This window comes from Ruditapes philippinarum, unplaced genomic scaffold (genome assembly GCF_026571515.1).
Source record: "Ruditapes philippinarum isolate M1 unplaced genomic scaffold, ASM2657151v2 ctg738_1_1_1_1, whole genome shotgun sequence".
Lineage (NCBI taxonomy): Eukaryota > Metazoa > Mollusca > Bivalvia > Venerida > Veneridae > Ruditapes > Ruditapes philippinarum.
In genome coordinates, this window is record NW_026863645.1 from 560553 (window position 1) to 579394 (window position 18842).

At 34.2% G+C, this 18842-nt stretch overlaps 1 protein-coding gene across 1 annotated transcript; it reads right to left on the reverse strand.

Annotated features, from left to right (window-relative positions):
* Window positions 1-431: 431 nt before the first annotated feature.
* LOC132722796 (degenerin-like protein asic-2) lies at window positions 432-16302 on the reverse strand. Its single transcript, XM_060707359.1, has 11 exons — window positions 16118-16302; window positions 14965-15145; window positions 11397-11454; window positions 10640-10812; window positions 9881-10022; window positions 7797-7957; window positions 4685-4762; window positions 3780-4012; window positions 2545-2679; window positions 1843-1918; window positions 432-1525 (listed from the first exon to the last, which is right to left on the reverse strand). The coding sequence occupies exons 1-11, from the start codon at window positions 16300-16302 to the stop codon at window positions 1358-1360; spliced, it is 1590 nt and encodes a 529-aa protein (XP_060563342.1). The 3' UTR covers window positions 432-1357.
* Window positions 16303-18842: the final 2540 nt, after the last annotated feature.

An 18842-nucleotide genomic window follows, 5' to 3' on the forward strand; every position in this document is an offset into this window, starting at 1 on the left:
ATGTACATTAAAATTTGTTCATTTTCAGTTTCATTTAAGCATATTTGTTTCAGCCCGAATATGACGCCACAACATAATTGTGAAAGCACATGAACACATGTCGACGTTTGTGGTTAAATGTATTGTTATTCAAATAAAAAAGTCAGAGTAGGGATCTATCAATAAGTCGTTTAACTCTCTCGGTCCGCATCCAGGAATTAGCCATTATTGTTGTATACTAATATTAGAGAACATGGTCATGACCAAATCAGGGCTCGAACCATCGTTCCATGTATTGAAAGGCAGACTTATTTACTACCGCTCCCCCTTTCTTTAATTTGACACTCCCAGCGGTTTGTGAATATTTTGTTAATGATAATGATGATAATAAAATTAAAATACATATGCAATAATGATTATAATAAAATCTTTATTTATAGAAGGCAGTTAAGTTTACATAAAAAGCGAAACATGTATATTTACTACAATATAACGTTCTCATTGAACAATAATAAAAAGGATAACATTAGTTAAAAAAGAAAAAAAAAAACATGTATACAAAAATCTAAAATCTTTTTTACGAACAAACAAAAATTTAAATATATAAATATAATAGTAAATCAATTTTAATTTAAGGTAATTCGTGTATGAGATACAATTTTAAAAACAAATTTCTCCTGTCCAAACGAAAATTTTAAAAACAAACTCCTTATGTAAAAATGAGCAGAATTATGTTATTTACTGTTAGAGAAATAAAATGTTCATTCATGTTATGGCCCGCTGTTGTTTAAAAGTTACTAATCATAACTGTAATGCCTTATTTTGTACTTAGATAATTGAGCTTAAGCCACAAAGTTTAATAAAAAGATCTAATGTTGGAGAACAGTTTCGTTATCGCAGTTATTATAAGACATAAATGTACGCATTCATCTTATCTTTTAAGTTTTCAAACAGAATCACTCATATAAACAATTATATAAAATGTGAATTCATGCACAATTTTCAAGGGCAATGTAATGAATTTTATATTTAAGGCACATTGGAAATGATAGTACATTTATAAAGTATGTAACAAACAAAGCAAAATACAACAATGTATCATTTTTAAGAACCATATACATTTCTACCACACTATATTTCAATATTTTTACTCCGAGTAAAACAGATAACTAGTTCAGACTGAACCACTGGTCCGCTGTGATTTGTGCATCTATACCTTCCAGATAACAAATCTGAGGAAGTACTCACCATGTCAAATATAGCCCTAAAGACGAAAATTCATAAAAATGTAACTATCTAATACATTAAAGAATTGTACAATACATATATAAGACATTCTTTATCACAGCTTTTACATAAAATGTTTCTAACAATAATTTTATTTTTTCTCTAGAGGTGTAACAGTGTTGTCCGGATTGGTGTTCTCCCTTTTCATTCCACTTGCACATAGTAAGAAAATTAACTCTAAAATCTCGCACAAGGACAGAACAGAAAACCCCGCCCACAATCCAAGCTGTCCACCAATGTCACTGATAAAGTCAACTTCCTGTATGTAATAAAGAAGTTCTAATTAAAAAAAACCCAGAAAAACAACATAAAAAAACCAACGCATTTAAAAGTCAAAAGAAAGGACCGAGGAGCTGCGATTAATACAAACAATACCATAGCAGACTTCACTGCAGTAATTAAACTATCTCCTAATTGGAAAGTGGCTATTCACGAAGTCTTACTAAACCTACTGTATACTAAGTAAGTAGCAAAAATGTTTATCAATAACAACAACTGTTACTGAAAAAGAAACATTTTTTTATATTTTTATAAGTTAAAAGTAAATAGAATTTGACGACAAGTTTTATTATTTACCGAATAAGCATATTCTTCCTTGATGACCTGGTAGGACAGCGATGACAGATAGATTCTCACCAGTGCAAGGTTGTCCCTGAAATTAGTTCAATGAATTCCATATGATTTATCTTCTTCATCTTTATAAAAAGCAATACTTGGTGCTTGCTAAAGTAAATAAAATGAGTTAATTTTTAACGAATGCATTTTTTGAATGTCATAAAAAATTAACGACCGACGAATGAATGATTGTAGTAAGCAATCAAGCAAAGGAGCAAGGAAGGAAAGAGGAAGAAAGGAAGGAAGGAAGAAAGGAAGGAAGGAAGGAAGGAAAAAAGGAAAAAAGAAGGACATTATCACGATTTAAAAGAGTATTTACCTGACATGATCACGATTTAAGTGAGTATTTACCTGACATGATCACGATTTAAGTGAGTATTTACCTGACATGATCACGATTTAAGTGAGTATTTACCTGACATGATCACGATATAAGTGAGTATTTACCTGACATATCACATTTATGAGTATTTACCTGACATAATCACGATTTACTGATGAGGTTTATCTATTGAATTGAATTAATGAATAAGATATGTCCGTGGCCTGAATATACTTTTTAAATAAGTGTTTGCCCGATATTTTATGTGAGTGTTTGCGAAACATAATCTTGCTTTAAGTAAGTGTTTACCTGACATAACCACCATTTATTAAAGTGTTTACCTGACATAATCACGATTTACTTCGGATGACGCCATTTGATCTTTTAGTTTTGAATTGAAGATTTTCCTGAGTATAGGAATAAAATTTGTCCCGGGCCATGTTGACTGTGAAACATGGCTTTCATAATAAATTTCGCTGAAAATATAAACGGATGGAAATCGTTTTTCAAAAATATATAAATGATAACGCTAAAGATTAACATGATTAACATTAACATGATGAGTCCTGGGCAACACATCATCTCCTTCTTTGTGCCATATTTGTACAGCGTATGGTCTTTTAAAATAATCAGTGATATATATTATTACAATGAATTCAAAATTATGAAGAAAAATAACTTGACTCATCTCAGAAATAATGCATTCTATTCTTTCTACACCCACAACTATGCCACAACTCTGCTTCAATATTCAATTTCTTTAATAGCTCTTATTGATAAGATTAACCTTGTTGTATTTTTCTAACTGGTGAAAAATGTACGTACCTGCATGGTTCGTACAGAGTACGTGCCTGCAGTATGGACTAGTGTATGTACATGCAAAGCGGAATAGTGAACGTACCTCCGGAGCGGAATAGAATACGTACTTGCATGGTGGACTAATGAATGTACCTGCATGGTGGAATAGTGTACGTACCTGCGTGGTGAAATAGAGTACGTATCTGCGTGTTGGAATAAAGTACGTTAGTGCATGGGGGAATAAAGCACGTACCTGTAAGATGAAATTGTGAACGTACCTGCATTTTGGAAAAGACCACGTACCTGTGTGGTGGAATACAGTACGTACTTGCGTTGTGGAATAGTGTACGTACCTGCATTGAGTAATAGTGTACGTACTTGCATTATGGAATAGTATTCGTACCTGCATGGTGGAATAGTGTGCGTACCTGCATGGTGGAATAGTGTACGTACCTGCGTTGTGGAATAATGTACGTACCTGCGTGGTGGAATAGTGTACGTACCTGCGTGACGGAATAATGTTCGTATATGCATGGTGGAATAGAGTACGTACTTGCATGGTTGAATTGAGTATGTACCTGCATGGAGGAATAGAGTACGTACCTGCACTGTGGAATAGTGCACGTGCCTGTATTTTGGAATAGTGCACGTACCTGCATTGTGGAATAGAGTACGTACCTGCGTGATGGAATAATGTTCGTATCTGCATGGTGGAATAGAGTACGTACCTACATGGTAGAATAGAGTACGTACCTGCATGGTAAAATAGTGTACGTACCTGCATGGTGGTAAACATTCGTCACAATCATCCGTTGGTTGTAGTATATAGGTCGCTTCAAGTTCTTGGATACATTTATAATGTTGTTTGGTGTAACATGGTGAGTAGCCAAACAGATCATCAAACGTGTTGTTTAAGCTGACAGATTTATTTATAGAACCAATGTTGAAGAAATGCAGGTAACAGCCGCAACTGTTCACGATATCTCGTAGTTTACAAGATTTGAAACAGTCCTGTGATAAAAAAAAAAGTAATTACGTGACACAATTGACAGTCTTCGGTAACTAATAACTGCACGTTCGTTTCAAGATGGATTTTCAATTGAGATATGTGTTGCATGTATGTACTGCCACATACATGCATCAAAAACTAACATTGTAACTGGGCCATAAAAATTTGGGGGTCAGACCCTTAACTCTGCTTATTGGTCATATGGGCCAATTAAACGTTAACTTTGTTAGCTGATAACGATTCGTATTAAATAATGCTGACCCTTTTTATATGGATCTACGACCGTAAAACCTGTAATAATCTACATAAAGATTTTAAAACATCATAACCCTTTCATATGATGATACATGGAACATACTCTATAACAATACAGTAGCCGTGTCTATAGATTATTTAAGCATGACGGTTGTCCAATGAAAATCGATGTAACAAACTACAGTTTTATAATGCAATACGTACACCAATGTGAGTAATACTATCTTTTTTGCATTTAAAAAAATTTGATGAAAATTGAAAAAAATATTGAACTTAAATGATAAGGCAACCCTCATGTTCTAAAACATAGAACAAGTATGACGACACAGATATTTATATCGTTAAATGACCCCAGGATTTTTCTAATAAAAAGAAAAACACCCGGGGGTGTTAAACTGGTATTATGCCCAAGTGTATACCAAAAGGGAGCTTTCGAAGTCGTTTGATTGGTCGCATCGTGGGGTTTTATCATAACCAGTTACCCTCTCTGTGTCAACCTGAAAAATAAGCAAAGCGGTATAGGTCATATAAATAGGTAAAGCCAGCAAGATTTTCGATAAAGCAGTGTTTGGTCAACACAAAAAATTTCTGTTTTGACTATTCTGATGTTTTTACCACCACGTAAGTTCATAATCTCTTGACTATATTATGACAAACTCTGCACACCGGTTTGCTACGGTCGCGCTACAGCCGCGCTACGGTCACGCTATGGACAGTGACACAAATCACGTGATGATGGTCTTATCACATGATTGTTTCAAGATTGCGGATAAGCGAACAATTGTTTTTTATGTAATAAACATTGCTTTTATAACTTGAGCTTTGGTGTCAAGTCTGTCGAAATGATTGATGAGAAAACAACATTTTTGTTAAAATTAGTGTAGAATCGCAATTATTGGCGACGCCGGTGAGCGGCGTCGTCTATTATGGAATACTTTTTATTTTTGCCTATGGAAGGCGCTGTTGTTATTAGCAGTTAATTTCATGTTGTGTTAATTAGTTTTATTTTGATTCGTAAAAATCAAGTAAACAAATGTGTTGTTATATTTGTATTTAATAACTTTATGTAAAAAGCATGTGCATTGTGATATTATTTTCACGAAATTGCAGGTTAAGTTTAACAGCTTGTTAATTACTTGAATGATTTCCTTTCGAAAGCGGCCGTTTTGGAAATAAACGGGGCGATAGTAAGACTCATTTTCATAATATTTATGTTTCCAAAATTATTTTTTATTTAAGTTAACATCTAACACTCTAGCGGTCTTGAAACATAAGCAAAACCGTGTTTACTTTTTTGAATAAATACCAAAACTGCAAAAAACATTATATCGTGGCAGAGATCACTGCGTGGGAGATTGATATTCTAAATCATGGTAGGAAATAACAGAACAGAACAGAACAGAATAGATACTTTATTTTTGGCATGTACAATTATACATCGTCAAACAAATATAAACAATTTTACAATACATATAAACATTAATCGCAAGATCAGATCAAAACATGTCCCTTTCAACTCAATATAGAGGATGAATTATTAAAGTTATATCTACTATATCTAAGGTATTTCTATGAGACATCGCATCTCTTTAAAATACAAACAAGGATCAATTTAAAACAATACTGCAATTGTCTGATTTCAGCGTACCAATGAATGTTAACTATACTAGGTCTAGTATAGACCTAATAGTATCTTTTTATATATTTTCCTTATATGAATATAACAAGGACCAATTAAAATTAAATGGTATTCATCTTCTTCGTAATGTAGATTACAATATATACAAAATCTTTCATTTCTTACAGTTTTATTCATTTTATATTTTACTGAATCTGGAAAAACCCCAAATATCATTAAAACCATGATTACATAACAACATTTGATAATAAATTCTTTCTTATCATTATTACCGTCTTCAAAATCAATGTTATGTACCTTTTTTAAGAATAATTTGTCTAAAGCAGTTTAAACGAAATATTATCTTATAATATATAAAGGATAACGTGCAAGTTCACCATATACAGCAACATTACATGAATTAACATATACATTTAATATCTTTTAACAAAATTTAAGGATAATTCCTTCAATTTCCCTTGATTTAGTAAAGCCCAAGATTTCGGCAGCGTAATTTAAAAAAGAACCAACGTACAAGAGTAATATTAAAAGCTGACATAAAACTAAAGGTTTTAACTGATATCTATTACATTTAATCAATATAGTACATTTAGAGCTTTAGGAGCTTTGGCAATCAAATGTTCTTGATTTAAAATAAAACTACCAGTATAACTAAATATTATTCCTAGATAATTGAAGCAATCGTCAATATCTAAATGTTTGCATTCATAATAAAAAAAGTCATTGTCTTTTAAGCCTCTGCGTTTTCTAAAACAACAAATTTGGTTTTATCGATATTTTAAATCTTAGAATCTTTACAATAATCATTCAATAAAGACAAACTTCTATTCATTTCATTTGGTTTTCTCCTAAATGACCGTATCATCAGCAAATTGTAACAAAATCAAAACTATATTTATAGACAAACCGCTATTTACCATCTCTTTCCTAAGATAATTCAAAATCATCTAAAAAGAGGGAACATTAAAATTGACGAAATTACCTCCCAGACCTACAGCATAGGATTTCACTTTGCAATGTATACATACATGTACTTCATTAAGCGCAACAATTTACCTCTTATACCACAATTACTCAACCAAATTACCATAACATGTGTTTACGTAACAGTGCGTGTCATTGCAGTGAATTAAATGTTTAAGGTATAAATGTATTCCCTCATTTTTCGTATATATTTGAATAATAACCATAAGCTGTATATTGTTTTAATGTTAACCCATTCCGACGGAACGTAACTTTCAATGTTTTTCGTGTGTATCTTTCCCAAGAGCAACATTTAAGAAATAATGTATCCCAAACAGTGATTTTATCCCAAAATAAAATAACATACCATAATAACCCACTGTGTAGTACAAAATGATAAATAAAAAAAAACGAAGAGACGGAAAAGGTTATTTCATTTGAAAGTTTGCATTGCGAAATTCTCCAGTTCGCTATTCATTGTACTTATCGCGACATTTCATTTTTAATTAATAATCAAGCGCCCTCATACCGATCGGAATGATCGGCTTTTATTATGGCCGACTAAAAGGCTCGAGAAGTTGCTGTCGCCCTTTCTCATTCCATTGGTGGAGTCACGTGGTGGAGTCACATTGGAGCGTCGCGCTTCGGCGCGGACGCCAATCACTGTTTGGAGTTCGGATGCTAGGAATTATATTACGAGGGTGTAGCCTTAAAAAATAACGTACTGTCGAGATTTATTGCCTGGAACATGATTTGAATCATATAATGAATAAAACATTAGAAAAATAGCAGATACCTTTTTTATATGATCATAATGGCAAAAGCAATACCTATTCTAAGGTGAGGAGTTCCCTTTTTGCCATTTTTTGAATATTTATACTCTGTGTAGAAATAAAGTTAAGATAAAAAGATGGATCAATTATACTTACGAGTGACAAAGCAATGTTTGTTTCAAACCCTGTTGGCACGAAAACTCCGTTATTTTCGTGAAAAATCTGGCTGCGTGAGTCTGACCCGATCACGACACCCGCTGATGACGTCACAAATGGAATACTCTCGGATTGGTCAACATTCAAAAGTATTTCCAATGCTTGCAAAATAACAATGCAACGTTAAGTTAAATCACGTATTTATGGTGGCTGATTTAGTACACTGCGCGGCGACAACAAAACCTGTATCGTTATCACCTTGTCGTCTTGTCGCTAGTGAAACACGCCAAACGGCGCGTTCACGTGCGGCGCGTTGTCGTGCGGCTTATTTGTAAACAAATAGCCAATCCTCGATTTGAGCCGAGCGACATTGTGACACCACAACAAGACGCCGCACAACAACGCGCCGTTTGGAGTGCATCGTTAGCGACAGGACGACAAGACGAAAGTCCGACATCGCGCCGATTGGCGCTTTGTCGTGCGGTCGCTAGCGATAACACGACACCCAAGAGTGTTCCAAATCAGCCACCATATGTATCAAACTGTTTAAAAGAAAGTTTGTGTTACAACTTAGCGTGTGTGTACCATTGTGAAAGATTAATTGTGTTTAATTGTGGCATTTGGCACAAGCATTCACATTTCCATAAATATAATTATAGTTTATACACCAGTAAAATGTTACCTCGGTGACTCGGTCCCGACCCTCGGGACAGTGGGGGGTGGCATTTGAGAAATAAGCCAACTTTTTAGCTAACCTGAGCTAACTCAGGGTGAGCTTTTAGGATCGTTGAATGTCCGTCGTCCGTCGTCTGTTGTCCGTCCACATTTGTGGTCACATTTTTGCCTCAATCATCATCACACGTCTAGGTAATTGCTCGGATAAGTTCGATTGGTCAGGTGAGCGATCTACGGCAATCTTGGCCCTCTTGTTTAACTACCAACTAGTCTCACACTACCAGGTCATGCGGTGATTTTATCTTCGCTCCAGCTTAGCGAGTGAAGTTATGCTCCAACTCGTGAAGCATTGTGGAGTCATATTGTGGAATTTCTGCCACAGAATGCGGGCTTTTGTTGTAAATTCTTGTCAAAATTCCAGATATTCAAGGAAATACGAATGCCTTGGTGAACTGGTTAACTGGTCAACCAATTAAACTGGTGCATTAATGACCGATTAAAATCTCCAAATATGAACATGTATCTTTATGCATATTTATGTTTAAAACGCCTTTAGAATCAAGATATATGTTGCATTCAACTATCTAACGAAATTAGAAATCCAATGAAGATATCAAAACATACTACCTTGTTAGTAATGGAATACAAAAGTAATATACATAATTGACCACCCGGTCATATCGCTTAACGTTCCAGCTTTACTGGTGGAGGAAGACCTCAGGTGCCTTCCGTGCATTATTTCAGGCACGAACGGGTACCTGAGTAGGAACCACGGACCGTTCCGTAAGCTAGCTGGATAGCTTACTCACAATAAAGAATCCAAAGTCCCCTGTCGGGATCTCAAAACCCAAGAGGTAGGGGGAAGTGGGTTTTAATCAACGACCTAACCACTCAGCCACGGACCCCCCTTTTTACCACGAATAAAATAAAAACCAACACGCACGCGCTTGTTTGCTCACAAAGAGGGTTTTATGCCCAACAAGATTAAACAAAAAGGGGATATCTTTGTTTCTAAAGAAGATTTCTTTAAAAATTTTCGCTAAACTTGTGGCATCTTTTTTAAAGGTTTGAAGCACAAAAACCTCACCAAAAACACGTTTTCCCAAAGTAAAATTTTTTCGGGGAAGTTGCTCCAGTTTTCCACTACCCAAGGACTGCGTCGCACGACTTCCACAAAGGACCAACAAATCTTTTCATGTCAACTGGAAAACACAACCTAGCTAACCATTCCGAAATTTTACATAAAGCTGAAACTTCAAAATTATGAAAAACCACCCTTTTTTATCGTGTCACACGTCATAGATGAGTGCTCACAACGAGGAACGGAAGTTGCTCACAACATTTTTACCGATGGACATTTTTCACTCGTTGTGAGTTAAACGGGCGTGCACACATTTCATAGTACTTACAATATTTTGGACCAGCGTCCGCCACCTCACCATGGGGTGAAAGCTCGGGTATGTACTCGGGTTCGAACTTGTAACACAAACCGTATGTGTACGACCGGATTTGCGTGATTGCTTCTCTGTAACATAAACTAGCAGTATGAAGCTTTTAATATAAAACATGTGCATTGATGACATCATAGGCTTACATATAGAAAATTAAACATTCTAATATTATCAGAATCTGATTCATACGTTGTTCCGTCGGGGGCTATCGTTTCTTTTTATCAGAGACCTAAAACAAGCCAAGAACACCGGAGCGACGAAACGCATCGCAGTATCAGTTCGTCTGGTTGTTTCAGCGCATCACTTAGTTACTGGTCGCCGATGCGAAAAAATGATGGCTCTAAAGGAACGCCCAAAACTCATTTTTATGGAAAAAAAAAGACAACCTGGGAAACTACTGCAGTGTCCGGGGTTTCCAAAAGGGGAAGCTTAGGGCGTGAACGGGGGACCCGGTTCGATTTCCCCGGGCTGGTGATTTACATGAAACATCACGTCATTCACACTGTACCCCCGCCCTTGCTGTACAGAAGTTTCAGTTCCTTGCAAATGGGGGCAACTATACTAGTAAACGCTGACTTCCGTGGGGCCAACTGGCTCTGGTAAATGTACTACTTTGATCCGGAGTGAAAACTACCAATACCACCCACCAAATCTTATATAAATTTACATTGAAACTTTTAAAGGTGTGGGAAAAAAAATATTTTTATATAAATTCACAATCTTTTCAATTAAAAATTGCGCACCACTACTAGTCGCCCCGGGTTTTCCCGCAAAGTTACAGAGTAGGAAGAATTCAGGTAATGGCTGGGATATATTTTCAAGTGTAAAATCATCAAGTGTGGCCATTTTCATCCGGAACTGTTCAGCAGTTATCCACATTATGTCATTTTCTGGAAAGAAAAAATTTAAGTCTTTTCATTATTATTGTTCTTTAAGAATTTTCTTTCATTTTTTACAATACTTCAGGGCCCTTTTACCAACAATTTTTGGGAAAAAGGTACGTGGCGAGAAAGCATATCACATTTTAGTTTGAAGAATACGAGAATTAAAAAAAAAACCTTAAACGTGGTAAAAAAATCACATGTATGATTAAACAAGTTGTAACTTCATTTTAGAAACAATGTCAAAACAGTCAACCTCTCAGAAGTTGAAAAAATGAACAAAAGCTGTTGAGGATGTTTTTTATTCTTTGGGAAAGTGAGGTCAAATTGGATCGAACATTGGATTGCCTTAAATATACCATGTTTATAGATAAAAAAATCCAGTATTGACGCATAGACGTAGTAGTATTTAAGCACTGTATAATATTAATCATACACAAAAATCAAAGGAACAAGCAAGATTAACATGAAAATTATTTTATATTGGAATATCATAAAAATTATGTAGATTATGTCTAAAATAAGTTGTTTGTTGAAATAAATCAAATAGGTATTCTTGGGCTATCAAAAACATCTTGTGTGTGAACACTTACCAAGAGAAGAGTTTTTATTCTGTTCATCAAACGCTGAGAAATTATAGTTATACATGTCCTGAAAAAGTGAAAGAAATAAACAACATTATTAAGACTATTAAAACTTTGTAATTTCCTATACTCGCATTATATGGAGCACTATCCGCTGAAAAGAGTGATTATAAATGAGCTCTTTACAGTTACAACTACGAATAACGTATCTTTAAGTGCTCTTTCTAGTTTAAACATAATTTATTTCAAATAACTTCAAGTTCTCCTTATAGATGTACAATGCACAAATTACAATATGACAGTATATATAAATTGCTGATTTTATAAGTAATTAAAGTTAAGATTGCTTCTTACATTTAGTTATAATTTAGTTATAAACTAAAGTAGACTACAATGTATATACAAATTAAAAAAATGATAATACAAGACCGCATTTAATATCATGTTAAATAGAATTAAAGAGGAATTGTTTGTTTGTTTTTGTTTTTACGTCACATCGACACAGTATAGGTCATATCACGACGTTCCAGCTTTACTGGTGGAGAAGACCTCAGGTGCCCTTCCGTGCATTATTTAAGGCACGAAGGGGCACCTGAGTAGAACCACCGACGAGGAATAAACCAAGAATGTAGCATATGTGTAGTAAGGCAAAAACTTTCAGAAATCTGAAAAAGAAAAAAATACTAAAATGAGATCATTTGGATAGTTCGAAGCGTGATTTGATTTGATGTGAATATGCTCAAGAGAATCTCGGATGTAGGTATGAACGGCTTCAAACAATTTTCTGCATCATCGCTAATGTTTGGGTCACCATTTAATAAAGGTTGGATAGTTGTGTTGAACAAATGGCAGATATAGTGTTAAAAATGCAGGCCCTAACATAACGTAAATATTCAAAGAAAAAGTGGTAATTACTTTCCACTGTGCCACACTGACAAAGAAATGATGAGATGGAGAAATATTTTTTTCATAAATAGATGCTGATTTAGAGAACTACATTCAGTACGAAATCGAGCATGATAGATCTGCCATTTTCTATCGCCTTCATAGAAATAAATCGGACAACTAGAGCTGCTTCGTCTCAAATGGGATTTGAAAGAGGGCAATGAACGTAAATGTTGTACTTCACTTTGAAGGGCGTTGCATATGATCAGGGCAGTTGGCAGAAAATCATTTTGATAAAGACTTGTTAGTGTTCGTATAGACTGAATATTCATGGCATTGTGTTCATTGTACAATGTACCTTGAAGTATCTCCTACAGTATGTCGAAGTAAAGAACACAAGTATAATCTGGTGTTCAGCCATTTTTCATTTTATAAAGTAAGATAAGCATATGATTATTTATTCAAGATTCTAAGGATTCCAAGGAGTTTATCTAATGATACAAGTTTTGTAGCACCGCACACAATACGCTACGCTTCAGTTTGAATCTTGTCAAGCTCAAGTTTCTCATATTGTGTGCAGTTAAGATTGACAACAGCAGTCACGGCGTATTCCAAAATTGGTCGGATGAAAGTTAAATATATCACTTCAAGAGATCTACGGTCAAGCTGAAACTTCAGTTTCCTCATAATGTGTATCCTCTTCCAGGCCCGGCCTGTAATGTACTTAAAATGATGTCACAATGCCTAGAGCATTCTTCTGAAAGTACATATATATAAGTGCTCTCTTAGAAAGGATCCCTGCAATTTACGTTCAATCGGTTAGTAAACTGAGTATAGAAATATCAAGGTTAAATAGTAATTTCTATACAGAGCTGTTTGACTGTTTCTATGCTGGTGGCAAAGACTGGCCTACTTTCAGTTCCGGCAGGGTAACGGTTAAGTCAACTGTCCTTCAGGTGGTAATATAGATATTAATGGTATTCACCACATTAAATAAACATCAATTCAAATTCTGACTTCGTCATTTTAAACGATATTGATAATATTGATAAAAGGTGTAAATTAAGTCAAAGTGTAGCATGACTCCTTTTAAAGTTATATAACTTATCCAATACGTTTAAATAACTTTCAATAAAAGTGTGCCCCTCTGGGAACGTTTGCTGGAATTTATACCGATAGATCAGAATTAAAAGCATTGAAAAGTTAATTGTCTTGCTTTTGATAATAATTGATCGATGGTATAATTATAGCTTCCGTTGATCTAGGGTTATCAAGATTTGAATTGATATTACCATGTATAATTGATGAGATTTAACCGAGACAGATATTATTTAACTGGGCCTAGTTATGTAATATAAGAAGAGCAGACGTTGCGTGTCCAGGAACATTCGTTCCCTGTTGTATAGTTGTATAGTTTCTAAGAGACGAAACATAAATATTATTTTTTGCTATCTGTCTTATGCTTATGTTACAAGAAACTTATCCAGTCTCACACCCTATAGGGATCCTTTCGAATTGAGAACTATAGGGATCCTTTCGAATTGAGAACTAAGAAATGCATCGTTCGTAGTTGTTGTTGCCGATAAGAGCTCCTTGTGGATCACAAAAGATGTATTCAGAGTAACTGTGAAATGTTACCTTATGCAAAGAAAAATAATAAAATTCATTGCTTACAAAAATGACACAATATAGAATGTTGCCACAATAGTACTATTAATATTATTGTCAGTTTGTCTTGCAAATCATTGTCCGTCTGCCGTCTTTCTATCCGTTCGTAAGCTAATCATAAGTCTCCATGTTTGCCTACCTGGTTGTCTTTCTCTACTTGGCTGCCTTTCTGTTTGTTAACCTGGCAGACTCTATGTTTGTCTACCTAGGTACATTTCTGTTTGTCTACATGACTGTCTTTCTGTTTGTCTACCTGACTATTTTTATATTTATCTAGCTGGATGTCCCTATGTTTAATTACCGCTGTCTCTATGTTTGTCTACCTAGGATCATTTCTGTTTGTCTACCCGGCTTTCTTTATGTGTATCTACCTGGTTTTCTTAATGTTTGACTTCTCGACTGTCTGTATACTTGTCTACCTGGCTGCCTTTCTGTTTGTCTACCTGGCGGTCTCCATGTGTATCTAACTGGATACCTTTCTGTTGATCCACATGGCTGTCTGTATGTTTATCTACTTGACTGTCTTTATGTATGTCTATCTGGCTATCTTTTTGTCATCCTGGGTGTCTGACTATATGTCTTGCAAAGTGTTGCATGCCCTTCTGTTTGCCGTTTGTCTGTCATTTTGTCCGTTAACCGTATGTCTTTATGTTTACCTACCTTGCTGTCTTTCTGTATTTCTACCTTGCTTTTTCTATGTTTGTCAACCTGACTGTTTCTATGTAGAACTACCTAATTGTCTCTATGTAAGACTACCTGTCTGCCTGGCTGTTTCTATGTTCGTCTACCTAGCCTAGCTGTGTATATGTCTGTATCTGATAGTTTAGCCTTGTGAGAACATATGTCTATTTGTGTCTGCCCGTCTGTTGTCAGTCATAATCTTATTCTATGAAAATTAAGATTATATATTCTTTGCAACTGATCGAAATCGTGGTCTCCAAACAAGCAGATATTTCATACGTGTTAAGATGAACGAAGAATGAGTATTAACATAATAATCATGGCATGTTTATAGAATACGTACCGTGCTGTTGTAAATATTCAGGTCAATAGAATATTTTTTGGAAGCCTCTTGTATGACGTCATCTAATGTTGACCCTGGTTCAACTAACGAGTACTGGGCTGGATTTGTGTTACATATAGTAATTGGCGGGAATTTCAATCTTTTGGCTGTTTTCACTTCTATTGACGTACTTACTGGATGGCTGCAACATATAGAAATATAGATTTACCAAAGATAATACTTGTTGATATTTCTAAAATAATTTATCGTTAAATACATCTTGTTGGTATTTCCTATAATATTTAAGCTTTATTTTTGTTTTATTATCTATCAAATCTTCATAATGAATTCGTCGATCCAGTTATATATAGTGTATAAGACGTTTTGGTATAGATACAGTGTATGAGAAAACACAGAGTTGTTAATAAATTTAATAAATAGTATGATGGTGTGGGTGAATTCGTCATGCAATATGAATCATATTTTCTAATTTAGCTCGTGATTCTTGTATTTGTGTAAACTATGCTAATGTTTCAAAGCATCTGCTTTCAAATGATTTTAAAATCATGTCTGCATTCGAACGATAACGAATTTTTAAAATAATATTATAAAAATATTTAAAAATAACTTACAGGGGTAACCTCATATAAATTATGGCTGGTAAAAATTTAGTTGAAAGTGCCGAAATACAGGCTTACATAAAAGCTCAAGCAAAACTTCGAATTGATCTGAAAATGTTTACCATGGTATTTGTAATACTCGTATTTATGGCAACAGCGAGTTAATTAAAGATGCCTGTAAGTCTGGTAGAAAACGTTCCATAGCAACGGACAAAAACATTTATGAGGTCAAGCATTGACAAAGATGCCAGACTTTCGTTTACCCAGACGGTCCATATTGCAGTTATCCGCCTAATTTTTAGGCGATTCTTCAGAATCGTATGAGTTGACCCTTTTGATATAACTACAATATGGGCTGTCTGGGTTAATATTAACTTTTTGTTTGAATTGATTTTTACCTAAAATATTCCTTAGGTGCAACATTAAACAAGAAAAGAAAAACAGTAGGAAAAATGCATGTCATTTTTGACAAAAGTTTCATCCATCTCAAGTTATTTCTATTTATAGTTCATGACTGCCATCTCGCGTCACATACAATGTCAAATGTAACTTACCTATCATACTTTACGTATAAGTCACGAACTTGCCATATAATCATTCCTAGAGAAGCAAGAAGAGCTAATACCCAAAATAGCTTGAACACCAAATACGGGGAGTTTTTGGAACGCCCTATTCCATGCACAGTCGCATAATCCATGTAGTCAGCCAGAACGGCTTTTCGTCCATTTTCACCCGCCATTGTAAAAGGCTGTTTTGTTTATCCACGGATTTATGTAATATAAATCCGTGGTTTATCCTACTGTGTAATTATACTAAAAACGTGTTTTGTTATATAAAATCGCCACAATGTCTTGTGTAAGACACATTTATTACAAGATAAAACAATATCCTATTTTTTTCTTTTTAGAAAATCACTAAATGAATTCACTATTGCCTTCACAAACGTTATGTATGATAATTATTTAAATATACTTATGTTTATTAATGGAAGTTATTTGAGAAACACAAACGACTGTTTGTCAATGTTGTATCTAAAAAAAGAAAATGCAATACGATGAAATTTACGCAACGTGGACTCCACTCTTATTTCATCAGGCTCTAGTAACGACCTCATATATGCCCAACATCCATTGAATCAACAACTCGTTCGATTAAGTTTTGACTTATCGAGGAATGTGATTCTAAGCATTCCTTAAGGGAATTTAGATAAAATCAAGCGGACCGAGAAATCAATTACAGGCATGGTCAATGATGCGAACTTTCGATGATCTCTTTTGCTTTCAATTTTAAATCAACAGCTTGTAATAATAATTGTTTACATACCAATTAATAATGCATACAGCTTATGGTTATTTGTCATTTGAAACTGTATAACAATACGGGTAGTGTTGTTCCATCATAAAGTCGTTATTTGTGCAGTCATCCGTGATATGTACACAACTGAACGATAGCCAATTACAATGTTGTTCCTAGCAAATTACGAAGGGGGAAACCCTACCGTGCAGGACAGACTGATGGTTGAACGCCTTTCTATATTTTTCCGCACTGCAAGTTGAATATATATTCCTTGCTATTTTGGCGCCAACTTAAAAACGTCTATGCGTTACAGTACAGCTACAAGAAAAGCATTGATGCAAAGCATCAAAGGGCGTCCAAGCAAGAAATGCAGCAGGTGCAGATGAACTAGTAGATATATGATGATAAACTGTTCAATGGTTCATTGGTTTTTACCAGAATTGTATATCACTTATGAATGAACGAACGAAAGACATTGTTCATTATTTATAAATTTGATTGGCATGCTAGAAATTAGAATATTACTTGTTATTTCTTTATGATCGTGATTATTAATAGCAACGGATATACATGTATACAATCATTTATAATCCATATGAGTAACGCATGATCAACACCACACTTGTGTAATTGTCCCTTATTATGTTATCGCTATTAGCGAAGACCCCCTCTTAAAGTATCTGTTCACACTTAGTAACAATATGACACTTGTTATATTACCATGTTGAGCATAAATGTTTATTATACACTAATTGTAATATCTTTTTTAATAAAAAAAAATACAGATTTTATGAATATTGTTTTCTTTTCTTTTCTGTGTTTTATGCGCTATTTTAATACTGAGTTTTTACGTTTACTATTATTTTAAGAATTCAATTGTCATAATGACCGACGATTATAAGTCAAAACTTAACTGGAAAAAGTCAGTAAATTGTGGTTAATCTTTCAATATATAATATTGTTTATTCTTAAACCATATACATGTACATTTGTATTTTTCTTTATCATTTCTTAAATTATCAATCAATTGAATAATTCATAAAATCTGATTTGTAACTTTGAATAATTCCTCGGCATCTTTACTAAACACGAATAACAAATTAAATAAAATGTTTCAAAGTTGATAGTGTCATATTAATGCCATAAAAATGTACATTTTTTCTCAATTATTGTTCATATTTATTGTTTTTATCTCATATAGATAAAATAAAACATGCGATTTGTGTTGTTGGTTTTTTTTCGAATTGTATGATTATGTATAATAATAAGCAATAATTTTGAGAGTTGATCTATGTTTATTAATTATTGTAACCAAACTAAGTGACAAACATTCATTTTGAAAAAAAAGCTTATTTATCTGTAAAATATTTGTTCTGTTCTGTAACGATATCAAACTTCTACTCCAAAACCGGGAGAGACCGGACAATAAACGTGTGGTACTATTCACCGGTCGTCAAAATAGACCAGGAGGGACCGGGAATTAACGACAGAAGTACATCCCTCTATAAATAGATTTTCGGAATATTTAGGTCATCAACTCATCATTCTATTTACAGCTTTCGGAATAACATACCATAATAATCCACTTTGTACTACAAAATGATAAATAAAAATACCTTGAACAGCGCGATTTATTGACGGAAAAGGTTATTTAATTTGAAAATGTTTGCATTGCGAAATTCTCCAGTTCGCTATTCATTGTACATATCGCGACTAATTAATAATCAAGCACCCTCATACCGATCGGAATGATCGGCTTTTATTATAAACAACTATAAAAGGCTCGAGAAGTTGCTGTCGCCCTTTCACAAAATCTGATTTCATTACATAAAAGACAATTGTCTTGTATAAATGTAAACAAACTCAAATTAGCCTTTACCTACAAACAGTTTGATTTATAACTGCATCAACATTGTATCGAAGAAAAAGCTCATGCACATATTAACAATTTTACACCATAAGTCGCACTAATACATCGAAACA